Source organism: Leopardus geoffroyi, chromosome B3 (assembly GCF_018350155.1).
Source record: "Leopardus geoffroyi isolate Oge1 chromosome B3, O.geoffroyi_Oge1_pat1.0, whole genome shotgun sequence".
NCBI classification, from domain to species: domain Eukaryota; kingdom Metazoa; phylum Chordata; class Mammalia; order Carnivora; family Felidae; genus Leopardus; species Leopardus geoffroyi.
The window spans coordinates 34,789,747-34,815,657 of record NC_059337.1 but is presented as its reverse complement, the minus strand read 5'-3'; the positions used below and the strand labels follow the sequence as shown (position 1 = coordinate 34,815,657).

The 25,911-nt window shown below is 37.5% G+C and overlaps 1 protein-coding gene across 5 annotated transcripts in view; it reads left to right on the top strand.

Annotated features, from left to right (window-relative positions):
- LRRC49 (leucine rich repeat containing 49) overlaps positions 1–16,625 on the top strand; it is a 148,324-nt gene extending 131,699 nt beyond the window's left edge. For all 5 annotated transcript variants that reach the window (XM_045449234.1, XM_045449233.1, XM_045449235.1 and 2 more), the window contains 3 exons: positions 268–377; positions 7,610–7,763; positions 15,937–16,625. In XM_045449234.1, the coding sequence (XP_045305190.1) occupies positions 268–377; positions 7,610–7,763; positions 15,937–16,140 (468 nt within the window). In that variant the 3' untranslated portion in view covers positions 16,141–16,625. The remainder of the gene's footprint in view (positions 1–267; positions 378–7,609; positions 7,764–15,936) is intronic.
- Positions 16,626–25,911: the final 9,286 nt, after the last annotated feature.

Below are 25,911 nucleotides of genomic sequence, written 5' to 3'. Positions count from 1 at the left end.
CTAATTCTCACGGAACATTGCTTTAAGTCAGAGCTAACTCATCACCTCCATCATCCTCCATCACCATGAGCCGCACCTGTCATCTTCATTCCAGTTAAGCTCAGGGAAGAAAGATATGTCAATGAGAGCTCTCCTCTTACGGCCCCAGAGAAGGTACTTTCCTGGACTAAAAGAAAACACTCAAGTTAGACATCTCTTTGGAAATGTGTTAATTGTATCAAGCTCGATACAGTGTCATTTTGACCCATGTCCATTGTATCTCTTCAGGTGACGCAGAATGATATGATCATGGCTGAAAGGCTCTTTGGAATCCTAGCCCATGTAGCATCTTCCGAGTTACCCCAGTACCGTCTGATTTCAATTCTGGGTGATGCCAGGTGATCTTTAATTTCTATCATTTTAATAGAATTTCTGTTGCTGTAGAAAAAAGGAATAACTCTTAACTGCCACATGTGCATCCCACAAAGATTTATCCTAAATTTGTCTTGTGGCTAGCCCTCTTCAACGTCTTGGGGTACAAAGATGAAGAAGACAAGATTCTTGCTCTTGTGTGGCTTATAAGCTAATAGTTTAAAGATATGTGTAAGCACTTATAATGTAAATGTTTCAGATGTTATAAGAGAGGAGTGAAAGAGTATAGGAAAGACCAACTTTAGTTTAGAAGAACATAAGGGAAGGCTTCACAGAGGAGGTAAGGTTTTATCTAGCTCTTCAGGAATGCGTAGCTTTTCAGGTACAGGATACAGGGGAAAGAGATCTGCAAAGGCACGGGAATTGTAAAGAGTTCAGCATAATTGGAGTATGGGATAATTGTGAATAGTGACAGGAAATGAAGCTAGAAAGACTGTGGTCTGATTTTGAATCCATTCAAAACAAAAGTGAATATTTGTGCTTTGTAATTCAGCACAAGAATCATGTGATTAGATGTTTGTTCTAGAAAGGCTGCCATTTGAGCGGACAGAAATGGAAGGACTGGAGACCGATGAAGAGGCTAGTTATAGTTTAGGAGGGAGATTTTGAAGGCGTGAACTAAGACAATGAGAATGGAGAAGGGGATAATTTGAAAAATTCTTAGAAGAGGTATACCTGGCAGACCACACTGACAAAATGTGCATGAATGGAAGGAGAGAAGTGGGGGACGGTGTGTCCATCATGATTCAGTTATAGATAAGGGAATTTACTCTGGTTAGAATAAGCAGAAAACAATTGATATACAAGGAATTTGCTGTCTACAAAATCATTGGAAGAGGTAGGAGTCTCATGACTCCCAGAACGATACCACAGAACCAACCCACCAAGGAAACTGCCACCTCTGCTCAGGGAGTTAGCTAAGCAGGACACTGGCACCCTGGTTGCAGCCTCCAGAATCATACCACTTCAACTACATTGAGGATCAGGAAGTTCCCCACTCCTGTCCCCAGAACTTGGTTGCAGAGCCATGTTGCCCTTCTGTAATTTGTGCCAAAAAAAAAAAAAAAACGGGTATCTTGTGTGTTACCTCTACTTCCCCACATAGCTCAGTTCTCATTTCAGATCTTATCCAAGTGTGTCTGATTGGTAGAATCTAAATCCCGTAAAACACCTATAGAATCACTTGGGAAAAAAGTACTGAAGGAGGGACTGCCATAAAATGAACAGTGAATGCAAGAAATAGGAAGTATTGGGGGTGCCTGGGTGGCTCAGTCGGTTGTATGTCCGACTCGTGCTTTCGGCTCAGGTCATTATCTCACAGTCATGGGGTCAAGCCCCATGTCGGGCGTAGAGCCTGCTCGGGATTCTCTCTCTCTCTCTTCCTTTACCCCCGTCCCCCCACGCACATTCTCTCTCTCTCAAAAAATAAATTTATTTTTTTTATTTAAAAAAAAATTTTTTTATGTTTATTTCTGAGACAGAGAGAGGCACAGCATGAGTGGAGGAGGGGTAGAGAGAGAGGGAGACACAGAATCATAAGCAGGCTCCAGGCTCTGAGCTGTCAGCACAGAGCCCAACGTGGGGCTCGAACTCACAACCGTGAGATCATGATCTGAGCCGAAGTCAGTCTCTCAACCAACTGAGCCACCCAGGCGCCCCTCAAAAAATAAATTAAAAAAAAAAAATAGGAATCATTGAATTCAAGAAATGATGGTGTGGGAAGAAATAAGTAAAAATTAGAGCTGTCTAAAAATATTAATGTATAAGGAAAAAATTAATAACTGGAAGATAAAAATCCCAGAAATTCATAAAAGAAAGGAACTTAAACTTTGCTAAGGTTTTTTTCCCTTTGGGAGTAATAATAGGTACTAATTAACATCAGAAATTGATGGAAAAGTACATGTTTAACTGTGTGTATTAAAATTTTAAGGACTACTATTAGGAAGAAAGGCTAGGTGTATAGTTTATTAACCACTAAAAATAAAAAGGATTGGTCAACAAAAATGTGGAAGGGAAATAAAAATAAACATATCAGTTATAATAAATATGAATGAATGAAATTCTCCTATGAATAGATATTGGCTATCAAATTGAGTTAAAAATTGAGTTACATGTTGTATTTGAGAAATACCCCTAAAGAAAGCAATATATAAAGTTTGAAAATACAGGAATGAAAATATATAACAGGCAAATGCCAACAACAGTAACAAACAAATCTGGGAATATTAATATTAGTGATAATAAAATTGATGACACCAAAAGCTATAATCTACCAAAAAAGATGATAATTATGAAGCTTAATGTAACTAAGCTACTAAATATATCAACAAATACTAGTATACATTAACAAATTCAGTTATTGTGATAGATATTAATCTATTTGATCAGTAGACAAATAAGCCAAAATAAAAAAGAATATGGGGGATTTGAATAACACAGTTAATACACTTTGTCAACTAAATATATTTATAATTATATTCCCAGAATATTATTCCCAATTCTGAAAAAAATTTTATTCAAACACCTATGAAATGTTTGCAAAAATTGGATACATATTAAACTCAAAGATCTCCGTGTTTCCCAAAAAGCATACTCAAACAGATTACTTTCTGTAATCAGCATAAAATTAGAAAATAGTGAGCCAAAATTTACTCAGATGAAATTAAAAAAACAAAGAAACAGGAAAAGCAGTTACCCAGAAAACAAAATACAAGTTCCTTTAAACTTAAAAAAGATGTTTGACCTCAAAGTTACAGACATGAAAATTTTAAAACAGTGAGATACCTTTGTGGGGAAAGACTAAAAATTTGATCACATACAGCATATTGAAACAGAATTCTTATACACTGTCCATGGTATAAGTTGAGGCAACTCTTTTACATAGCAATTTAACAATACCTAACAAATTTTAAATTTACATGCCCTGTAACTTAGTAATTTCACTTAAAGGAATCTTCTTCAGATGGTGGTTTTTACATGAGCATAAATATATATGTGTAAGGATTTTCACTGCAGTGTAGCAAGAATAGGAAAACTCACTAAATTTCCACTAATAAAGGACTAATGACTTGCAACTCTAAAAATAATTAGAGGTTCTGATATGAAACAGTCTGTAAGATGTCTCAGAAAATAAAAATGCAAGTTATAGAACACTCACATAGTGTACTGCAATTTATGAGAAATGGGGCGTATGTTTCAAAGGTATCCGTATGTTATTTTTAAATGTTTGATTTTTTTAAAAATGACTGTCTCTGGGAGTTGAACTGAGGACACTAAGAGTTGCAAAGGGTGTAGAAGTTTACTTTTCACCGTATGTCTATAGATACTGCTTGAATTACCTTTTTGGGTTTTGTTCTTTTTATTCTTTTTATTATTATTATTATTATTATTATTATTATTATTGTATTCCTTCTTTAAAAAATAATTTTGAAAAGTACTTTCTTTGGGATAGAAGAATAAATTAAAACCAAAGTCATAAATTACATATAAATGAACTTGATAACAAGAGAACTCTGTCACAGCCTGTGGGATGTTGCTAAAACTGTACTGAGAGGAAATGATATATCTTTAATATACTTGTTAGGAAACAAGAAAAATTAGAAATTAATGAATGAGGCTTTCAACTCAAGAAAGCTAGAAAAACACCAAAGTAAAAAAAAAAAAAATGAAGGCAAGAAATTAATAAAGACAAAGCAACTTAAAAAAAAATAAGAAATTGAAAAAAGAATAATTGATTAGTAAAAGCAAAAATTGACTCTTTATAAAGACCATTTTCTAAGGAAAATCCAAGAACTCAACCATTAAATTTTTTATAACTGATCAGATTATATACTAAGGAAACCAGATACTGTATCAACATACAAAAATAATTGGTATTTTTTCATTAAAATAATAAATTATTGAAAATAGTATTATAAAAAGTATCCCATTTATAGAGGCAATAAAAACTATAAAACATCAGGAAATCTACCTGACACAAAATAACTATGAAATAAACAGTGAAATTAGGAATAAAAAAAAGTGTCTAAAAAATGGAGAGGTTTACATTGTTAATGAATTCTGAGGCTTAATAAAGATGTCAATTTATTTTAATGAAATCATATAGTTACTAACTTTCCAATCAACAATCCCAGTGTGATTTTCTCAGTAAACAAGGTGATTTTTGTATCTGTTTTTTTAATGTTTATTTGTTTATTTTGAGAGAGAGAGAGCCCATAAGCAGGGGAGCGGCAGAGAGAGAGAGAGAGAGAGGGAGAGAGAGAATCCCAAGCAGGCTCCACACTGTCAGTGAAAGCCTGACACGGGACTTAAACTCACCAACCATGAGATCATGCATAACCTCAGTGATAAAACACAAATGTACTAATTGTTCTGGTTAAAAGCCAAAGATCATCAGATTGAGTAAAAAATGAAGCTCAGTTATATGTTGTTAACAAGAGACACATCTGAAACATAAGGTTACATAAAGTTTGAAAGTAAAAAAGTAAGGAGTGCCTCCGTAGCTCAGTGGGTTAACCATCCTGCTCTTGATTTCTGCTCAGGTCATGATCTCAAAGTTCCTGAGTTTGAGCCCCACCACATAAGGCTCTTCCCTGACAGTGTGGAGTCTGCTTGGGATTCTCTGTTTCCCTCTCTCTCTGACCCTGCCCTGCTGGTGCATGTGCGTGCATGCGTGCTCCCTCTCTCTCAAAATAAATAAAATACACTTAAAAATAAATAAATTAATTAAGGAAACATTAAAAAAATAAAATAAAAAAGAGAAAAGATAAAAAACATCAATGGTAACCAAAATAAAAACAGAACAGCCATTGAGGACTAAATTGACTCAGGTGAAAAGCAATACTAAAAATAAAGAGAATCATTTCAAAATGATAATGCGTTCAATTCATTGCAAATGTTAAGATAAATTTACTAATTTAATATTTATGCACCTATTAGCATAGCCTTAAAAAACATGCAAACCAAAAATTGACACGACTGCAGCTCCACAATTACAGGGGGAAGTTTCAATATACTTTTGAGTAATTTTACAAGGATATAAAATACTTGAGCACCATGAATAACAAATTTGACTTAATGGACATTCAGAGAGCATTGCCCCAACAACTGTAGAACACATGTTGTTTTCAAGTATACATGGAATATTTGTAAAATTAACCAAATACTATCCGTAAGGAAATTATCAACAGATTCCAAAGGATTTACATAGACAATGTGTTCTGTTCACAATACAATTAAGCTTTAACTCAATTACTCAGTGTTAACCAGGAAATTCCCATATATCTGGAAATTAAGAAGTCCATTGCTAGGGGTCTGGGTGGCTCAGTCAGTTAGGTGTCTGACTTTGACTCAGGTCATGATCTCACCGTTCGTGAGTTCAAGCCCCGCGTCGGGCTCTCTGCTGTCAGTGCAGAGCCTGCTTCGGATCCTCTGTCTCCCTCTCTCTCTCAAAAATCAATAAACAAACAAAAAAAAAACCCACATTTCTAAATAACCCACAGGTGAAAGACAGTTTTATAATGGAAACTACCTTGAGCTGAAATATAACAAAAATACCACATTTCAAAACTTGTAGAATTGTTACAGTGATGCTAAATGAACATTTTAACCTTTGAAATGGCTATAAAAGGAAAGAATAAAGGCTGAAAATGAATGAGCTAAACATTTATCTAAACAAGTTAGGGGAATAAAAACAGTAAAATAATCCTAAAAGTTAAAAGAAATAATGATATTAATAACAGAATTAATGGAAAATTGATTATTTGAAAAGACTAAGTGATATGAAATATATATTTGCATTGATTTTGTAATTAAAAAATCAATAAATAAAATGTAGGTAAAGATATACATGTTACTCGCTTTCTTCTTTATAAAAGTGAGAATATGATACTACCCAAATATCAAAAAAAAGGGCCCGATTAGGTAAATTGATGAACATCACAACTGAATGTTATTCATTCATTAAATAGAAAATGCGTATTATATAGCATTGAGTGAAAACAAGCGCACAAAATTGGATGTTTAATAGGATCTTAACTTTTTATAAAATTTCATAGAAAAAGCCTGCAAAAAAATATATTGAATGTGAACAGTGTTATACATATATATAGATGTACGAGCTATAGATTTATGGGTAATTTTTATCTATTTCTTTATACTTTTCAAAATGTGTACTCCTTAAAATTTCTAAAATTGCTGTGTTACACTTAAAAAAATTTTTTTTACTGGAGACACAGTGTGAGCAAGGGAGTGGAGAGAGAGAGAGAGAGAGAGAGAGAGAGAGAGACGCAGAATCCGAAGCAGGCTCCGGGCTCTGAGCTGTCAGCACGGAGCCTGACACGGGGCTCAAACCCACAGTGCTGCGAGATCATGACCTGAGCCGAAGTCGGACACTTAACCGACTGAACCACCCAGGCGCCCCAACTGTCTTACACTTTTAAATTGGAAAAAGGAAGAAAAAATTTAAAAGATCTATTCCTCTTCTCCTCCCAATCTTTAGTTCAGTTTGCAATAAAGTAGATATATCACTTCAGTTTAGAGACACCTTAAGTCTGGCAGAAACCAGAAATCGCTTTCACCAGAGATGAGTTGCTGTTCTCTATCCAGGCTTATGGGTCTGCCAGTGATGCTATGAGCACTGTGTATGTTCTTCATAATCAAATGAGGTTTCCAGGTTCATTATTTCATATATTTCACTATGCTAACAGTTGGAAGTTTGGGGATTTTGTTTATTTTGTTTTGCCTAAACTTAAACCAATATCCCATGCCATTTTCTAGCTATGAGTAATACTACCAAGCTGCATAATGGAATTAGGAACTATTTGTGTCATTTGTAAGAGATTACTGTATGTTTTATGGAAGATAACGACTTAGAAACTTTAGCCTACTACATCTTCAGTTGCGTTGTTTTGTACTCTGTATTTAAATGTTGTACTGATTTCTTTAAGGTAGAGTTTCTTTAAGGTAGAAATGGTTGAGACATGTTTATGTTGCTGATTGGTAGTTATGAAACAAAAGAATTCGGGTTGAGTCGCTTAATAAGAAGAAAGATTGGGGTATTGAACTAAGTTCAAATAAATAACTCAAACTCATAAAACGAACATTCCTAAGAGCATATGCTTCCCTCTAAAGTCAACAAAAATAGACACATTTTAATAAATGTCACCAGTAACTAAATCTCTTTACTGTCTTTCTACAGAAAGAAGCAATTCCGGTATCTGCTAGAAACCAAAGGGAAAAAACCAGGTCTTGTCAATGAAGAAAATAACGATAGCAAAAGACTTGTAGGAGAAAACACAAACCGTGCTACACTAAATTATACCACAAGAGACTTTTATAACGAACGGCTAGAGGTAAAACTACCGTCAGTCTTTGGAATCTGGTTCCTGGATATGTCCCACATGGCTTGGGACTTGGCAGTTGTACATTTCTCCCTTTAATCAGTTAAGATAACATTTTTTGTTTGTTCTGGAAAGCTATATACAGCTGGAGACAGTAGGCACCAAGGTGTTTGGAGGAAGTAGAGCCCATAGTTCCAGTATCTTTATTTCAGCAGAAAAAAAATGTTCAAAAGAATCTGTATCAAAAACCTAGACCAAAGTGGACCAAAGGTTCTGATCTCTCGGAATTAAGAGAAGGGATAGATAGGCTCGCTGTGAGTACTTAACTAGCCCATGTCGGATTGGCAGAGGGCACGGCAGAACCTCCATTCCTGTTCTCTTTGCTTGCGTCCTTGGTGTTTTAATTCTCTTCTTTCATTCTCCTGCACCATTAACTCCTGTGCCCTTAATCGTGTAATATCATTTTAACCTATCTTGTTCCCACTGTAGCTACTTAGCCAGAAAAACTGGAACTATTTCTTTACTTCTTTGTGTTCGGAGGTTTATTGGAGGAATACCATGTCAGGGTGTTGCGGGAGCTACAAAGAAGACAAGTATTCAGTGCCTGTCTTGATGGAACTCCTAAGAAAGCTGACGGAACAAATCCTTTAAATAACCACAGAATGTGAAGATGCTGCAGGAGATTTTGAGGGGACTAAAGGGCACGAGAGCAAGACAGAGAGCAGGAAGCACTGATCGAGCATCTTTACGTGCAAGGCACATTTTATATATACATTTTATATATACATGGAAGGAAATGGCCTGGCAAGTGGTTTTCAGATGTTTTTTGAGAGCTATGAGACTTTTTATTCAAAACATATTGTAGCTGAAAACCCAGTATGTCAAAACAAAGCAAAAACAGCAGACCAGCTGTTGTTGTCGAGGGAAAGGACACTTCAGAGCTTCAATTGACTGGATCTTCTATTCTTTTCCTTTCCTTTCCCCTCATCTCAGTCCCCTCATGCCCAATCCTGAAGCATCTCTTTGGAACCCATAGGGCTCTAAGGGTTACAGCTTGAAAATACCTTGAAAACTCAATGTGACAATATTTTTATAGCATCCTAAAAGATGTTCGGATTCTGCTTTAAACTCTCCTGACACAAAAAAGATTACGGCTTCATGAGGTGGCTCTTTATCTCTGAGCGACTCCGTTGGTGAAGAAATTCTTACCCATGTGAAGCTGAAAGCTGCCACCTAATAACTTTTACTTCATGATCCTAGTACCACCTTATGTAGAAAAGAGATTGAGTCTCTTTCTCATGAAAACTCTTCAGATACTTGAATACCTTGAAGTCCTCCCTCCCTATAGTCATGCTTTCACTCACTCAAAAATCATGTCACACACTACTTGGGCTGTAGAAGTCACTGTCCTTATCCTCATGGATGTCACATTCTTTCTTTTTTTTATTTTTTAATGTTTATTTATTTTTGAGAGAAAGAGAGACAGAGTATGTTGGGGGGGAGGGGGGCAGAGAGAGGGAGACACAGAATCTGAGCAGGCCCCAGGCTCTGAGCTGTCAGCACAGAGCCTGACACGGGGCTCAAACTCACAAACCATGAGATCATGACCTGAGCCAAAGTCCGACGCTCAACCAACTGAGCCACCCAGGCGCCCCAGGGTGTCACATTCTAATGGAGGAAATAGACATCCACAGGGATGATTATAAATCAGTATATCAAGAGAATGGAGGAGGGTTATCTTATCCAGGTCAAGGGAGGCTTTCTAGAGAAGAAGCTTCCTGATCTCAGTCTTAAATGATAAAAATGTAGCTTTATGCAGAGGGAAAAGGGCAATTCTGAGAAATAGCACACTATGAATAAAAGGCATTAAAAGCGTAAAAAGACAAGGAGAGAGCCAGGAGCTACGAGCGGTTCACTCTTCAGAAGCACAGTGATTGAGGTAGATGGTGTTAAAAGAAGAGACTACAAAGGGTAGTGAGAGGACTGTGTGAAAGGACTGAATTTAATCTTTGCACAAAAGGGGCTTCCTGATGTGCCCAAGAGAGGAGAATGAAAGCCAAACTGGCAGGATTGTGAGTCCTTTTCTTGAAGGCACTTGGTTCCATGAGTCAAAAATTAACACTAATTTCAACAAAAGACATTTAGAAAAATGTTAAAGAGCTGCATGCAAAACAAGAACAATGTCATAGAGAGATCAACCAACTCTATAAAGAATAGACAATTCCAGTGATTTTTAAATTGTTCAAGAGTATTGAAAAAGAAGGAACACTTATGCTGCAGACAGCATAACATTCCATCTAGAACCTGCCAGGATTGCGCAGAAAAAGAAAAGCCACACCAGAAATCTAAAAACATTGATAATACAAAAATCCTTTTAAAAAGGAAGGGGAGTGTGCCTGGGTGGCTCAATCAGTTAAGCATCCAACTTTGGCTCAGGTCATGATCCCACGGCTCGTGAGTTCAAGCCCCTCATTGGGCTCTGTGCTGACAGCTCAGAGCCTGGAGCCTGCTTCGGATCTGTGTCTCCCTCTCTCTCTTCCCCTCCCCCGCTAGCGCTCTCTCTCTGTCTCTCTGTCTCTCTCTCTCTCTCTCAAAAATAAGTAAAAACATTAAAATTTTTTTTAAAAAAAGGAGGAGGAATATCAAGGGGACTACAGCAGAACATTAAATGAGTAACAAAACATACAGCCAAGTGTGGTTTATTCTAGGGATGCAAGGAAGATTAAATATTAGTAGATTGATAGATCTAAGGTGAAAAGTTAAGATTACTTCTGTAGACATTAAAAAGGCATTTCACACAATTGAACATCTATTCTTAATTTTTTTAATCAGCAAATAGGATAAATGGAAATGGATAGCAAACATCCTGCTTGATGGGAAAACTCTAGAAACATTAGCATTAATGGCAGGCAAAATTCTGAGTAAGATGGTCTCCGTGATTCCCATCCCCCTGGTATCCACACTCTGATATCATCCCTTCTCTTTAGTGCAGGTAAACATGTGATTTGCTTCTAACCAATGGAATGTGGCAAGGGTAAAGGGATTTTGCAGATATAATTAAGGTCTCTGATCAGTTGGAAAGGGAGATTATCCTGGGTAAGCCTGACCTAATCAGGCAGGTCCTTTAAAAGAGGACTCAGCCTTTCCATAAGAGATTCTACTGCTGGCCTTGAAGAAGTAAGCCACCATGCAAGAGGGTAACATGGCCAAAACTGCAAGAAGCTTCTAGGAGCTGAGAGCAGCCCCCTGCTGGCAGCCAGCAAGAAAGTGGGGCTTCAGTTCTACAACTGCAAGGCGCTGAATTCTGCCAACAATCACCAAGATTTAGAAGAGGACCCAAGCTTTAGAAAGGAACACAGCCTGGCCAACAGCTTGACTACAGCCTTGTGAAGTCCTGAGCAGAGCAGCCGGCTAAGCTGTGCATGGACTCCTCGTGCACAGAAACTGTGAGATGATAGATATGTGCTATTTTAAGCCACCAAATTTGATGTAATTTGCAATAGAACCCTAATGTACCGTTGAAGTCAGCTTCAAGACAAGGATGGCCAATATCACCATTATTATTTATCAGTACAGACAATGCAGAGGCAAGAGAAAGAAATTAGTGGTAACTTGAAAGGAAGGAAGAACCGAAAACATATAAGAGTAAAAGTGGGGAGAACTTACCTTAACAGATACCAAGTACTGTTGTAAAGCTGCAGTAATTATGGCAGTGTCAGAGTAGACGAATAGACCTGAGAATACAATCGAGATCCAGAAGTATCCCATGTATATGGAATACATATACCCCATGTATATGGGGATATAGATAGGAAGTATTATAGATTAGTACAGCTTAATAAATGCTAGTTAGGAAATTGAGTCTCAAATCAGAACTACATATTGAATCCCTGCTTTACACCATGCAACAAAAATTAACTCTAGATCAAATAAAAACCCAAGTATGAAAAGCAAAACTTTAAAGTTATTATTGAAAAAATAGGTGAAAATCTTTATGACCTTGATCGGGTGGGCTATGATTTTCTAACACCTGCAGGACACAAACAAGAAGAAAAAAAATGTCATAAACTTGGCAATCAAGGTCATTGTTGTAGGTTTCTAACAGGAGTGGTTTCAGTGGAGTCATATAATCAGAGTCTCAAAGTGGTTTAAAGAGTAAATAAACAACCAAGAATTAAAAACACGGAATGTTGACTCCTGTTTTGAGAAATGTCAAAGGGAGAAGAAATCTGAAGCCATATAATATTTTGTACAGAACACTTGGCCACTTGGAGACCTGGATTTGAGCCCCTGATTCTACCACTTACTACCTGAAAGACCTTGCCCTAGTCCCTTAATCACTCTCTTGACTCACAACCTAGCATGCTTTCACTTATAAAACCTTATATACCCTCCTTCTTACCTTTTGAAAAATATTTAAATCACTGCAGTACAGAGTGCTCAGTCTCTCTCTTCCATGGGTCCTGAGTTGTTGAGGGAATGAATTGTAGTGAGTGCCTCACAAGTCAGGGTAAGCAAACCCTTCCATTATACATATGACACGTGTAATTATACAGATGACGCGTCTAATTCTGTTGCCTGGTAGCTGTCCATCCTTTCCCCTAACTTGTTCTAAGAAAGATTTAAGACCAACATAGAATCAGACAGCTGAAAGGAACGGACGATTTCAGTCCTTTTCTTAGACAGATGAGGAAAACTGGAGACTCAGAGGAACTACTCGGGACTGCACGGTGAGTTGCTGCCGGAGCTGCCTCTAGAACTCAGACCTTCTGACTACTGACCTTGGACTCTTTCACAGTAAATCATGCTGCTTTCTGAAATCTTTCTGACCACCCCAGCATAAAGGGCTCTCTCTTCTCTGAACACCGACTATATTTGTTGTCTAAACAATCTCATTCAGCACTCACTTACGGTTTACTGTTTCTCAGTTAGTTTTTCCTATCGTGGGCCTGTCTCTCCAACCAGCCTGCAGGTCCTCCAAGGACTAGATTAGAGTTTTCTCTAAGTAAGTGTTAGTAGATGATACCTAATCCTGAGCAAGCCCCTCAACTTCTGTTGACCTCAGTTTCCCATTTATGGAATGGAGATATAGCTTATATCCTAGTACAAGTACCGTTAGAGCTAAAATGGCTCTACAGCAAATCCCACTCTTTGACCTACTTTGTTTCCAAACCATCTTCCTGACAACAAAATCGTAGTCCAGTGAAATAAACAACATTGTTTAGGGTTCATCTCATCAGGATTGAACTTGTATAATGCTTGCTTTATGAACCCCACAGGGATATTGTGGGAAAGAAAAAAATAAGTATATGAAAGCATTTGAGAATGGAAAAAGCATTATTCAAAGAGCAATAACTCCTTGACGGGTCAGGGCAAGAGAGGTATCTCTAATGTGCTTTTAACAGGATCATTCTGGACAGGCAGAGTGAGCCGCCCTGGCAGACCCCTGATGAGTATAGAGCACACTTCATGGAGATGCGAGTAATTGGCTTGGAGCAGAGAAGAAATGATGAAGTAAAACTGCCTTCAAACAGTTACTAAATTAAGGGTTATTATGGCAGATACAATTCTGTAGCAACATGTCTATAAAGAAGTAATGGAAAGGAGCTATAGCAAGAAATTTTAAAACCAAAAACTGCACTATGCCAATTATGAAAAGTTTAATTTGTATTTTGTATAAATTATTTAACAAAGTATGTCATATAAAAATTCTTTAAATTTTTGTTATCCCTACGTTACCATGGTAACTTTCCAGTCTTACTGCTAGAACTTTTCTTCCTTAAAAGACTCAAAATTGTGTTTTAAGAAACTTAGCAATGTGTAAAAGAGGCATTCACTAAATACGCTGTGGGCCTTCTCCTCGTGTAAATGTATTGCATGTTGTAAAATATTGCTCGTTTCGGCTAGTGATCGATCTCCAGTGATTCACACTTGTCTTTCTCCTTGGTAGTCCCTACGTAGCCCAGATTTACTGAGTGTTAAAAGGGAACAGCTCAATGCTGTTCTCATCAACAAGCTAACTTAGTGCAGGTGACTAAGTCCCAGACCATATTTCAGAGTTAGAGAAAGTTAGGTTCCTCGGAGAAGTAGCCAGCTGGAACCATTTGTTATTTATCGCCCATCACAATCTGTACATATTTTTACGAGAGGTCAACTCGTGACCAGTTGTTTTTAGCATATGAACTAAATCAGGTCAGTATGCTGACCCCCGAATGGTGAGTGATTATTTAGAGAACTCATACATGTCATAAGAACATTTCTAAAATATGTCTTTGTCAGGGAAAGTTGGCGACAATTGTGATTCATCATTAACTTATGTGAATTAATCAAGAATCTAAAACATCTTTGGTTGTTTTAAAAATTGTAAACATTTGGAAAAGGAAGAGAAATAGAACAAGGGAGGAAAAAGCACTTGTCATCTCACAACCCAAAGGCAATGTTAATGATACTGGAGTATATTTTCTTCCAAAAATTTTCCGTATACTTTTTCTGACGTTTTCTTGAAAATTTCGAACATACAGCAACGTTGAAAGCATTTTACAATGAACACCCCTACCCCCAACCTAGATTCTGTCGTTAACATTGTACTACAGTGCACGTGCTTGTCTCACACCTGTACATTTCCCCATCCTCTCTTTACCACCAATACACCTTATAGTGTTTCATTCATTTCAGAGTAAGTGCAGACATTAGCATGCTTCTTCCTAAATATTTCAGCATACATATCATTTAGAGTTCAGTATTTTACCTAGTTTCTTCTTCTGAGGTGAAACTTACACCCGACGATACACAAATCTTAGATGTACGCTTGCCAAGTTTTGACAAATACATACACGTGCATAACGCAACCTCTTAAACGTCAAAATTGAATTTTGTTTTTTCCATTTAACATTGTAATGTATTTTCCTTGTTATTACAAGCCCTTAAAAGTATAATTTTAATGACAATATCTGTTAATATACATTTTTTAATGTTTATTTATTTTTGAGAGAGAGGGAAAGAACAAGCAGGGGAGGGGACAGAGAGAGAAAGAGAGGGGGACACAGAATCGGAAGCAGGCTCCAGACTCTGAGCTGTCAGCATAGAGCCCGACGGGGGGCTCAAACTCACAAACCGCGAAGTCATGACCTGAGCTGAAGACAGACGCTTAACCGGCTGAGCTACCCAGGCACCCCTGTTGATACTTTAAATTTAACTCTTTAATTCATCTTGAAATTATTTTGGTATTTTTATGAGTTGGAGGTTTGAGTAGATTCTTTTCCAAGAAGCTAAGCCCATTGTCTCGTTGACATTTATTATTTCTTTTCTCTTTCACTGATGTGAATTGCTTTCCTATAATTCTGACTGTCTGATCTGTTCCATTAATTTTTCCATATGTATTGTGGCACTTTCCATCATAATGCCTCGATACTCCTCACAAGTATTAATAGCCAAAATAAATGTTGAATTCTTATATTGAAGAAAATGGGTTTGTTTCAGCCTCTGTTGTGAAATTGGGGCCCAGTGCCTGAGTAGCCTCGGGCCCAAAGCTTCTCTATGGTGTTTTGGACCCAGGTTTTTCATTTGCAGGCTTCCAGACCCAGAAGTTGAGTGGGAGCACTGTTTCTCTCAAGGCCAAGTTCTGGGTCCCTGGCTTGTATATATCTCCTCTTCCTGCTTGTACACGTTCTCCCAACTTTGTCCAAGTGGTCTAGGCTAATAAATCAGTGTAGTACCACTACACAATTTCTTAAAATACAGACTAAATTCAGCATATGGGTATTTCAAGTATGTATATGGATATTAACTAACCTCATACCAATTAAGATTGTCGGTATCAGTGCCATGATACATTTAGCACCACAAGCCATGAACCTCTGCATTCATCTGTCTTATGTGAACTAACCTGTCTTAACTGAGAAAGGAGAAAGTCTACCAACAGAGTAATCGTTGTTACCATCTGAGTGATTCCGATCAAAACCCACTTCCAACAGAGCTGTCCACCAGAGGTAGGAGTGGACTGGGAAGTAGAGAACTCCCTACTGCTGGCTTTACTCAAGCAGGGCTTTGTGTCAAGAGTGTCTAGGAAAGCACTCCTGCTCCGAAGGATGAGGCTCAGAACAGATCATTTCAAGTTAGTCTGGTTCAGCCCCTTGTTCCTTGGCTCTTGGGTTATGACTCCATGCACCATTTTTTTTTTTAACAGGAAATAAAGGAAAAAAAGAAATTCTGCAAGATGTATATGGAGGACCTTGTGAAGGAAGCCACGGACATCAACATGAAGAACGAGGCTCTGCAGAAGCTCTGGCCGCAGATGTTCATCGAGCTTGTTAGGGACGCAGTCATAGAAATCCGCAATAAAAACTCCTATATGAAGCTTTGCCTACAGCAGATAACTGACCAAAAATAGAAATGGCTTGTAGTTCCAGTTGATTTTAGCAGCTCTGTGTTTTTGAAGGTTGAAAATAAGTAGGTTAAACATGTTAAAACGACACTGTGCTGCAAACTACAAAGACTAGCATCAAAGCATTATTGCCTACTGTTCTCGTAGCTGAAGGTTAGGAAGGAAGGAAGGAGAGAGAGCGAGAGCGAAAGAGGATTAGCTTCCTGTGTAAGCTGACCAAGCCACCTTTGGGAACTAGGCAGTCTCTAGAGATAGCTGGGCCTTGAGTTGGCACTGCGTCTGCAGTTCTTGCTTCGACCGGTGCCCCTGCTCTAGCCCAGAGCACGCAGCGTGCTCGCTCCTGCTTCGGCATCGGTTGCTTCTACCTACCCGCAGCTGGTAGTTTCCAGTTATTTGCCTTTTTATTTTATGTCATGATTTCAAAGCCAAAAATATGTTCTTTTTTATGAGTGAAGAATAAACTTATTAATAAATTAGTAAAAAAAAAAAAATCATCTGTTTGCGTCCTTCCTCCAGTCAGAATTGTCATATTTATTTTATGTTCCTTTTGAGCTGAGTAGGAGCCCTTCTCTTCACTTATGTAGGAGGAGGCGCCATTTTTCCAGGGATGTGTCCTCAGAGCACCACCGGGACTCGTGGGCTCACTGTGGGCAGAAAATATGAAAATGAGTACAACGGGGGCAGGAAGAAAATGCTCTGTCTGAAGGAATCCCAAGCCAATGTAAAATGCAGTGACAAATCAGTAAGTCTGCTTCTCTGAAAGGTGTTTCTTTCTGTTGCTAGCCACTCTGGGGGCTCTTTTTTTCTGATAGGCCTGTGTACCTGTACCTCAGAAGTACTAGAAATTCATGGGTGAAAGGTTCTAATTTTTCTGATTCCATTTGAAGTTCCAACAGGTAACTAAGACGTAAGCAGGGGTTTGCCCAAGTTCATGCTGGTGAGGAGGGTGTTGTGAGCCCATTACCATAGCTGGAGATCATACAACTTCAGCAAAACAACCTTACCGGTCAATACATTGGAATTCTTCAGTTTGCTCAGATTTTGCCTGGCAGGACCACCAGGATGTGGGAAAACAGCGGAAGTCACAGGATGACAGAGATACAGATGTATTCCAGAGTACATACAGAAATGCTTGGAAGGAAGCTAGGTAAGTTGTTTGTGCAGTTCTGAGAAACACCCACCTCCTTAAGAGCTCACCCAAGAGGCAGTGGTCAAGGTTAGATGGTTAGCATAATGTTTCAGAACGTGACCTTGTGAGTCATGCTGTCCTGGGTTTGTATCTTGGTGCTCAAGCTACCAGTTTACTTGCCTATGATCTATCTGAACCACGCCTGCCTCATAATACTACCCAGCTTATAACAGTGTCGTGAGGAGCAAATGAGATGAAGCATTCAAGGCATGTATCATAATACCTGGCACACAGTGAACACCAGTAAATGAAGCTATTCTTCTAGAAACAGACTGAACCACAGAATTGGTGCTCCTGGACGGGAACAACTATTAGGGTTTCTTGATGCTCGTGCAGTCTCTCGAAATTAAAATCTGAACCATCTCTCATCTTGCTGGTAGGGTGATTTCTCTCGGGGGAGGGGGGGGGGATCTATCTTGTTTGATATGGAAATGAGATCCCACCTAGCGGGTGATGTTGAGAAGAGAAACAAAGATGTCTTGTTCACGGGCTTTTAGTAAATAGGGAAGGCCAGAGGTTGTGACACCTTGGGCGTGTGGGGAGCTTGCTCACTCGAAGTTTTGCAGGTGAATGGCCTGGCTGTTTAATAAGTCATCTGCCTGGCTTCCTGAATGCTGCCTCTTCTCCCCTGGCCCTTCCATCCCTGATGCTAAAGGCATCTGACCCTCATATTCACATGCATTCTTGGCCCTCCCCGGTTATTCTGGGAATTTAAGAACCTTGGGTCAGCACTCAGTGGCTTGGCAGCAAGCCTGCAGGCACAGGGGCTCTACCCAGACCTTCTGCTTCAGGCCTAGTCATAGGGTTTCTGTCTTGTTCCTGAAACCAAATCTTTTTATGGCCCAGCTTTAGTCGCTTGGTCTCTCATCCCGTTGTACCTGAGCTCTCTCTTGTCTGCCCCCACTATCCACACTGATTGATTTCTATTTCTTGAATCCTTATTTCGCCTGGTCCCAAACTCCCAATGGCTGTGTCCTCCCCTGTAATTCTTATCCCCTCCAGCTCAACACCCCCCCAATCCATTTTGCTTACTGGAGTTCCTAGGTATAGATAATCCCCAGATGAAAGGACAGGAGGACCCGAGTCTACTGGGTCTGGAATCCAGAGAGGGTCTTATGTTGTTAGTGGTGATCCCTGGAACGAGTTGTCCTCTCTACGTGGGGTTTTCCAGGGTCTGTAGGAAAGGAGGAAATGCACACCCCACAGTCTGAGGCTATCTAGGCTAGTGTGTGCCGAAGGGTTCCTTTTTTCCAAAAGCATTCTCAAGCGGAAACAACTTTGTGGTTGCCTCAGAAGCAAAAAATGGCTAGTATCCCCCCATTTGGAGAGATACTGTCCCCCATGTTCTGGCTCAGCACTTAAATGGTTAAATGTGCTGCTAGATGTGGGGATGGTTGGTAGGTGTACCGTTGGATCTGAGGCTAGTTAACCGTGCTACCGTCTGAGGATGGTGCTGGTATCAGCCTCCCCCTTCCTGAGCTTCCCTCCACTGAAGGCCTGGCAAGTGAGACCACAAAGCCTTACCCTGATCCTCATCTATTCCTGGCCAGGGCAGGGAATCCACCCACTGGGATTCAGATACTCCACTGACTAACAATAATCATAACAACAACTCAGATCGATTAAGATCTTGTGTTATTCTAAGCTCTTTACCTGCATTATCTCATTTAATCTCCCAACAGTCATATACATGTGATAATTATCCCATGAACATCTGAAAACTGAGGCACAGAGAGGTTGAAAACCTCACCTAAGGGTATTTCAGCCAACCAATAATAGATAGGACCCGCTTTCATAACCACTGGTCATTGTAAGGATCTGGCATCTGAACCAAATAAATGAAAGAATGAAAAGAAAGGAAGGAAAGGAAGAAAAGAAGGGAGGGAAGGAGGATGGGAGCCAGGGAGGACAAAAGAACAAAAATGAAAGGAGAACCTGACTAGTCAGCGAGGCAAAATGCAAAACAATACAGAAAGACTGCTTAGGAAAATATTAAGTTTAAATCTCAAAGAACAAAGGTTAGTTTTTGTAACCTGCTTTTCTGGGTCAGCTATAGATGCTGGGTGCTATTGCCAAGAAGTTCAGAGCCAAGTTTGAAATTCGATCACAGCAACTGTGGCTAACCAGTATGGGTGAAATATTTGTTATCTTTGATCCTGATTTTCTAGTTCTGTTTATGTTTTCCTAGCTCAATGTCTGTGTCTTTTGTTGCAAGCTACCTTAAATCCTTTGTGGAAAGAGAGTAAGGGTATATAAATGAGCTAAAGTATACTCAAAGCTCAAAAGAATACATGACTCCTAAATTCCTTGGGCAATGGGATAGTTTGCACTTTCTCTTCAGGAGACAATGAAACTATGTATCTATCCCTTACCCAGTCTCTGGAAGCTTGAGTTGGAAAGTTGACTTCTTCCCTTTCTTTGTCTTGAAATATTTCAACATATAGCCATGCATGTAGAGTAGTAGTATCTCAAATAAATACCCTGTATCCACCACCAATCGTAACATGTTAATATTTTTCCACACTTGCTTTAGATTTTAAAAATAAAGCTTCACAGGGCGCCTGGGTGGCTCAGTTGGTTAAGCGAACGACTCTGGCTCAGGTCATGATCTCACGGCTTGTGAGTTCCAGCCCCACATCGGGCTCTGTGCTGACAGCTCAGAGCCTGGAGCCTCTTCAGATTCTGTGTCTTTCTCTGTCTCTCTCTGCCCCTCCCTGCTCACACTCTGTCTCTGTCTCTCAAAAATAAATAAACATAAAAAAAATTTTTTTTTTAATAAAAATAAAAATAAAGCTTCACAAGTAAAGATAGAGCCTCTGTGTACTTCATTCCTTCCCCAGAGGTAACCACTATTCTGAATTGTATGCTCATTATTCATTCATGTTTCATAGCATTTGTATTTGTGCATTTATGCATAGGGAGTTTATTGAATTTTTTTTATTTTCAAATTTTATACAAATGATATCACGCAGTGTATATTTTTCTGTGCCTTCTTTTTCCCCCCATTCAGTTTTCTGTTTCTGAGTAACGGTACTCAGAAACATAAATGATGGGAGTAATCCTACTTTATTTTATCCTTTTTTTTTTACTGCTGTTTGCTATTCAGTTGTATGTCCCATATGGGGCTTATATATCCATTTTCCTATTGGTGAGTATTGACTGATTTCTAGTTTATAACTATTACATACAATGCCGTTTTGAATATACTTGAATATATATACTTTGAATATACTTTGAATATATGTGTGAGTTTAGGAAGTACACAGTTACTAGTGGAATTTCTGGGTCATATGCACACAGTCAACTATATTAAATATTGCCAAATTGCTCTCTGAAGTGACTTGTATCAGCTGGCATTCCCATAGCAGAGAATACAACTTCCAGCTCTTCCACATACAACAATGACAATTAGATTTTCATATTTGCAGTCTGATTATATTATGCAAAGGGTGTGTCTGCCCAGAAGAGACTGTTCTAGGGCTTTTTTAAAAGATGAATTTTCTATACAGTGGAATGCACTTAAGTGTATAATTTGATTAATTTTGAAAGTATGTTCAACATCTCGATTAAGATATAAGACATTTTAATTGTTTCAGGAAAATTCTTCCAATCAGTCCTTGCCTCTCCCCATGAACAACTATTTTTCTAATTTCTTTCACCATTGATTAATTTTGTTTGTTCTAGAACTTCTATACATGTAACAATAGAGTATGTACATTTTTTTGTGCCAGCCTGTTTTTACCCAACATAGTGTTTTTGAAAATCACCCATATAGTTTCACATGTTCGTAGTTGATGATTTTTTATAGCATAGTATGAAGATACTATGATGTGTTTATGCATTCTATTGGGTTGTCTCTAACTTAGGGCTGTTACAAAAAAAGACATTGTTACACGAGACTTTTTGTTCAGTGGACCTGAACAGTTTTAAAGTTAACTTTATAAGGAACTGCTATACATTTTTACAAAGTAGTTGTATTTTATACTCCCTCCAGCAATGCATAGAGAGTTCCAACTGGTCCACATGCTTGCTAACATTTGTTATTGTGAAGCTTTTTTGTTTTTTTAATTTTTAGATGTCTAGTGTGGCTTTTTAGCCACCTTTACTTATCTATTTAATTTTATTTTTCCTGATGTCTACTGATGTTGATCACATTTGTATGGGCTTTTTGGTCATTTATACATATTCTTTTGTGGAGTAAATGTTCAGGTCCGGTACCCATCTTTAAAATTTGAATTGTCTTTTTATTATTGAATTCTATGAATTATTTATATGTTCTAGACATACTACGTTTTTTATGAACTATGATAAAGTTCAATTCATCAACTCTTTTATGGCAAGTGCTTTTTAATGTTCTTTCTAAAATGGTTTGCTTGCCCCGAGTTTGCAAAGATATTCTCCTCTGCTTTTTTTCTAGAAGCTTTATAGTTTTAGTTATTCAGAAATGTGATCCTTCTTGAATTAATTTTTGGGAATGCTGTGAAGCAGTGGTCAAACTTCATTTTCTTTGGTGCAAAGATTGCCTTTATTCCATTGAATTGCCTTGACAATTATTTTTGAAAATCAACTGACCTAAATATATATGAGACTCTTCCTAAACTTACTATTCATTTCTATTTTCTATTTTTACATAAATACCACACTGTCATGATTACTGTGGCTCTGTAGTGAGTCTTGAAATCAGGTGATATAACTCCTTAAACTTTGTCCTTTTGCAGATTGTTTTAGGAGCACCTGGGTGGCTCAGTCATTTAAGCATCCAACTTTGGCTCAGGTCATGATCTCACAGTTCATGGCTTCCAGCCCCATGTTGGGCTCTGTGCTGACAGCTCAGAGTCTGGAGCCTGCTTCCGATTCTGTGTCTCCCTTTCTCTCTGCCCCATCCCTGCTCTCTCTCTCTCTCTCTCTCTCTGTCTCTGTCTCTCTCTCTCAAAAATAAGTAAACATTAAAAAAAAAATCTTAAAAAAACAAATTGTTTTAGCTAGTCTTGGTGGTTGCATTTCCATATAAATTTTAGAATTAGCTTGTCAATTTCTCTAAAGAAAGAGACTCGTGGGATTACTATTGGGATTGTATTGAATCAATAAATGAACTGTGGGAGATGGACATCTTCATACTGAATCTTATTCATATACAAGATATTTCTTTATTTATCATTTTTTTCAGCAAAATTGTTTAGGTTTCAGTTTAAATTTATTCTGAAATAAATTTATTCATAAGCGTTTCATTTTAAAAAATATTTTCAAGGTATTTTAAATTTTCATTTCTAATTATTTTGCTAACATATAGTAATACAATTTATTTTTATTTACAGTCGATCCTCATTATTTGTAGATTCTGTATTTGCAAATTTACCTCCTTGCTAAAGTTTATTTGTAACCCCAAAATCAATACTCACAGCATTTTCATGTTCATTCACAGACATGAGCAGAGTGATGAAAAATTTGAGCCATCCAACATGAGCACATGTTTCCAGCTAATGTCAAGGAAGGTAACATTCTCTTTTTGGTTGTCATAATGTAAACAAGTGTCCTTTTCATGGCATAGTTAGTGTCACCTTTGTTGCATTATTATTTTTTTTTGTTGTTGGTAACTTTGTTATTTAAAATGGCCCCACGGATCATGCTGAACTGCTTTCTCATGTTTCTAAGCACAAAAAGGTTGTGATGTACCTTACAGGGAAAATACATGTGTCAGATAAGCTTTGTTCAGGCATAAGTTATAATGCTGTTGGCCATGAGTTCAATGTTAATAAATCAACAATACACATTTTAAAAGATGTCTTCAAACAAGCAAAAAACCCCTAAATAAAATAAGGTTACATATTGATTGACAAAAATTTGCTAAGAGGCTCACAGGAATCTAACCCTCTATTTTCCTTAGGAGAAAATAACTAATTTGCTATTCCCAGCAACTTTGTAGAACATAACCACAGTGAACAATGAGAATATATTATATTGACTTCATATGTATGCTTTATTAATTCTGACAGTTTCTTTTGTGGATTCCTTAGGATTTTCCACATGAAAAAGCACTTAGTCTACAGATATGATGTTACAACTGCCTTTCCAGTCTTTATACCCTTTTTTCTTTTTCTTGCTTTATTGCACAGGCTAGTACTGTCAGTTCAATGTTTAATAGAAATGGTAAGAGTGTTTATCATTGTTCCTAATCTTACAGCAAAAGTGTTCAATATTTCACCATTATAAGGTTAGCTGTGGGTTTATATAGATTGCATTTGTTATACTGAGGAAATTCCCTTTTATTACTAGTTTCCTGAGAGTTTTTATCATGAATAAATATTGACTTCTGTATAATATTGTTCTGCATCAACTGGTTCTTTTCCTTATCATATGGCTCTTTTCCTTCATTCTATTCATGTTATTGATTACATTGATCAATTTCCTAATGTTAAACCTACCTTGCATTACTGGAATAATAGAATTATATCCTTTAACATACTAATAGATTTTATTTGCTAGTATTTGTTTAAAGGTATTTGTGTCTAGGTTTATTAAGGATATTGGTCTGTACTATTTTTTCTGTTGTATCTTTTTTCAGGTTTTGATATCAGGGCTAAGTTGGCCTAATAAAACAAGTGGGAAAGTATTCCCCTCTACTCTGTTTTCTGTGGGGGGAAATATATACCACCATTATAAGGTTAGCTGTGGGGGGGGGGGGCACAGAGAAGAACCATATTCTTTGAAATATATTCTAAAATTCCTTGTGATTTATTCTTTGACCCCAGAGGTTATTTAGAAGTGTGTTGTTTGGTTTCCAAGTATGTGGCCCCATTATGTGAGTAATAAACCTTTTCATGTTTTGTTAGTATGTGTGATATCATCAGTATCAACATTTGAACCAAAGTTTGACTGATAGTTCCATCTTATTTCTGAAAGGTGACTAACTATGCCATCTATACATATCAGCTTAGGTCAAAATTGTTAAGCATATTGTTCAAATCATCTATCTTCTTTTTTTTTTTTTTCCCCTGAGCTTGGTCTATCAATTATTGAAAGGCTCAAAGTCTCCCACTAAGATTGTAGATTTGTCCATTTATCTTTGCATTCTATTATTTTTGCTATATATACTTAAGGGCATGTTATTAGATGCATACAAATTAAAAACTGACACATCTTACTTGAGGTGATGTTTTTGACATTATGAGGTAACTCTCATCTTTAGAAATATTTTTTGCCTTAAAGTCCATTTTGTTCAATGTTAATGTAACTACACTAGCTCTCTTTTTATTAAAATTTGAATGAGATTTTAAAAGCTTTGTTTGTTTGTCTTGGGGGGTGGGGAGGAGCAGAAAGAAAGAGAGACAGAATCCCAAGCAGGCTTCGTGCTGTCACCACAGAGCCCAATGCAGGGCTCAATCGCATGACCACGAGATCATGACCTAAGCTGAAATCAAGAGTCAGACGCTTAATTGACTGGGCCACCAGGGGGCCCTGAATGAGATCTTTTATGCTTTAAATTTCAACCTTCCTATATCCATAAGTGTTAGGCGGTGTGTTTCTTTTAAATAGCCGATAATTTATATTTCTTTCCAATCCAACAATCTAGCCTTTTAAAAGGTAAGTATTGTTCATCTACATTTGCTGTAATTATAAAACTAGCTGAGTTTAAGTTAACCACCTCAATTTGTCCTTTTACTTGTTTCACCTATTCCATATTTTGTGATTTTTTTTTTCCTTTTTACTTGCTTCCTTTTGAATTACTGGGTATTTTTTAGCCATACGTTTTCCTTGTATGGATTTAGAAGTTATACATTCTGTTTCTATTTTTTTTAGTGATTTCCGAAGAACTTTCAACATATATAATATAAATATATTTGTATTTCTATAATGGACAACGAACTGAGAGCTAGGAGTAAAAGCATCACCAGTTCACTAATTATATATAGACTAATGTACACACCTCATATTCACACTTTTATTTTTTATCTATTCACGCCAAATTATTTTACATGATTCTATTTGCCCAGCATATTCATTTTCTTAGCCTGTATTTACACTGAAATCAGCTCCCTATTTAAGTTTATGTTATTTGCATTAATGTAACATGTTCATCATTACTCTTGACCTTCAATAAGCCATTTTTGCGATTTGAGGCTGAACACACCGTAATAGAAATGATAAGTATGCAAATTAAGGAAACTCATTCATTCAACAAGTATTTACTTAGTACTTATGAGTAAATGCCAGGCACTGTGCTGTGGCCAGGGAAGTAAAAGTAAGCAATATTAGATGCGGCCTCATCAAATTTGTGGTCAAGTGGACAAAACAATGTGAACGATGAGAAGCTACATTAGCCCAAAAGAATTATACTCTCATTCTCACCAGAAAACAACTGATTGGAACGTGGATAATCTTTAAGAACATAAAAATGGCAACATGTCTATACTTCTGTGAAAATAATTAATTTTATGTTCCAAATTTGTGGAATATAATATAAAAACAATGTTTAAAGTAGTTTGACCTCTCTGAAACTACCAAACTATCTGTAGGCCGCTCCTTCATACTTCTGGGGTCCACCAGAAGTCTAGAGACAATGGTTGGATATATAAACATATAGTTGTTGT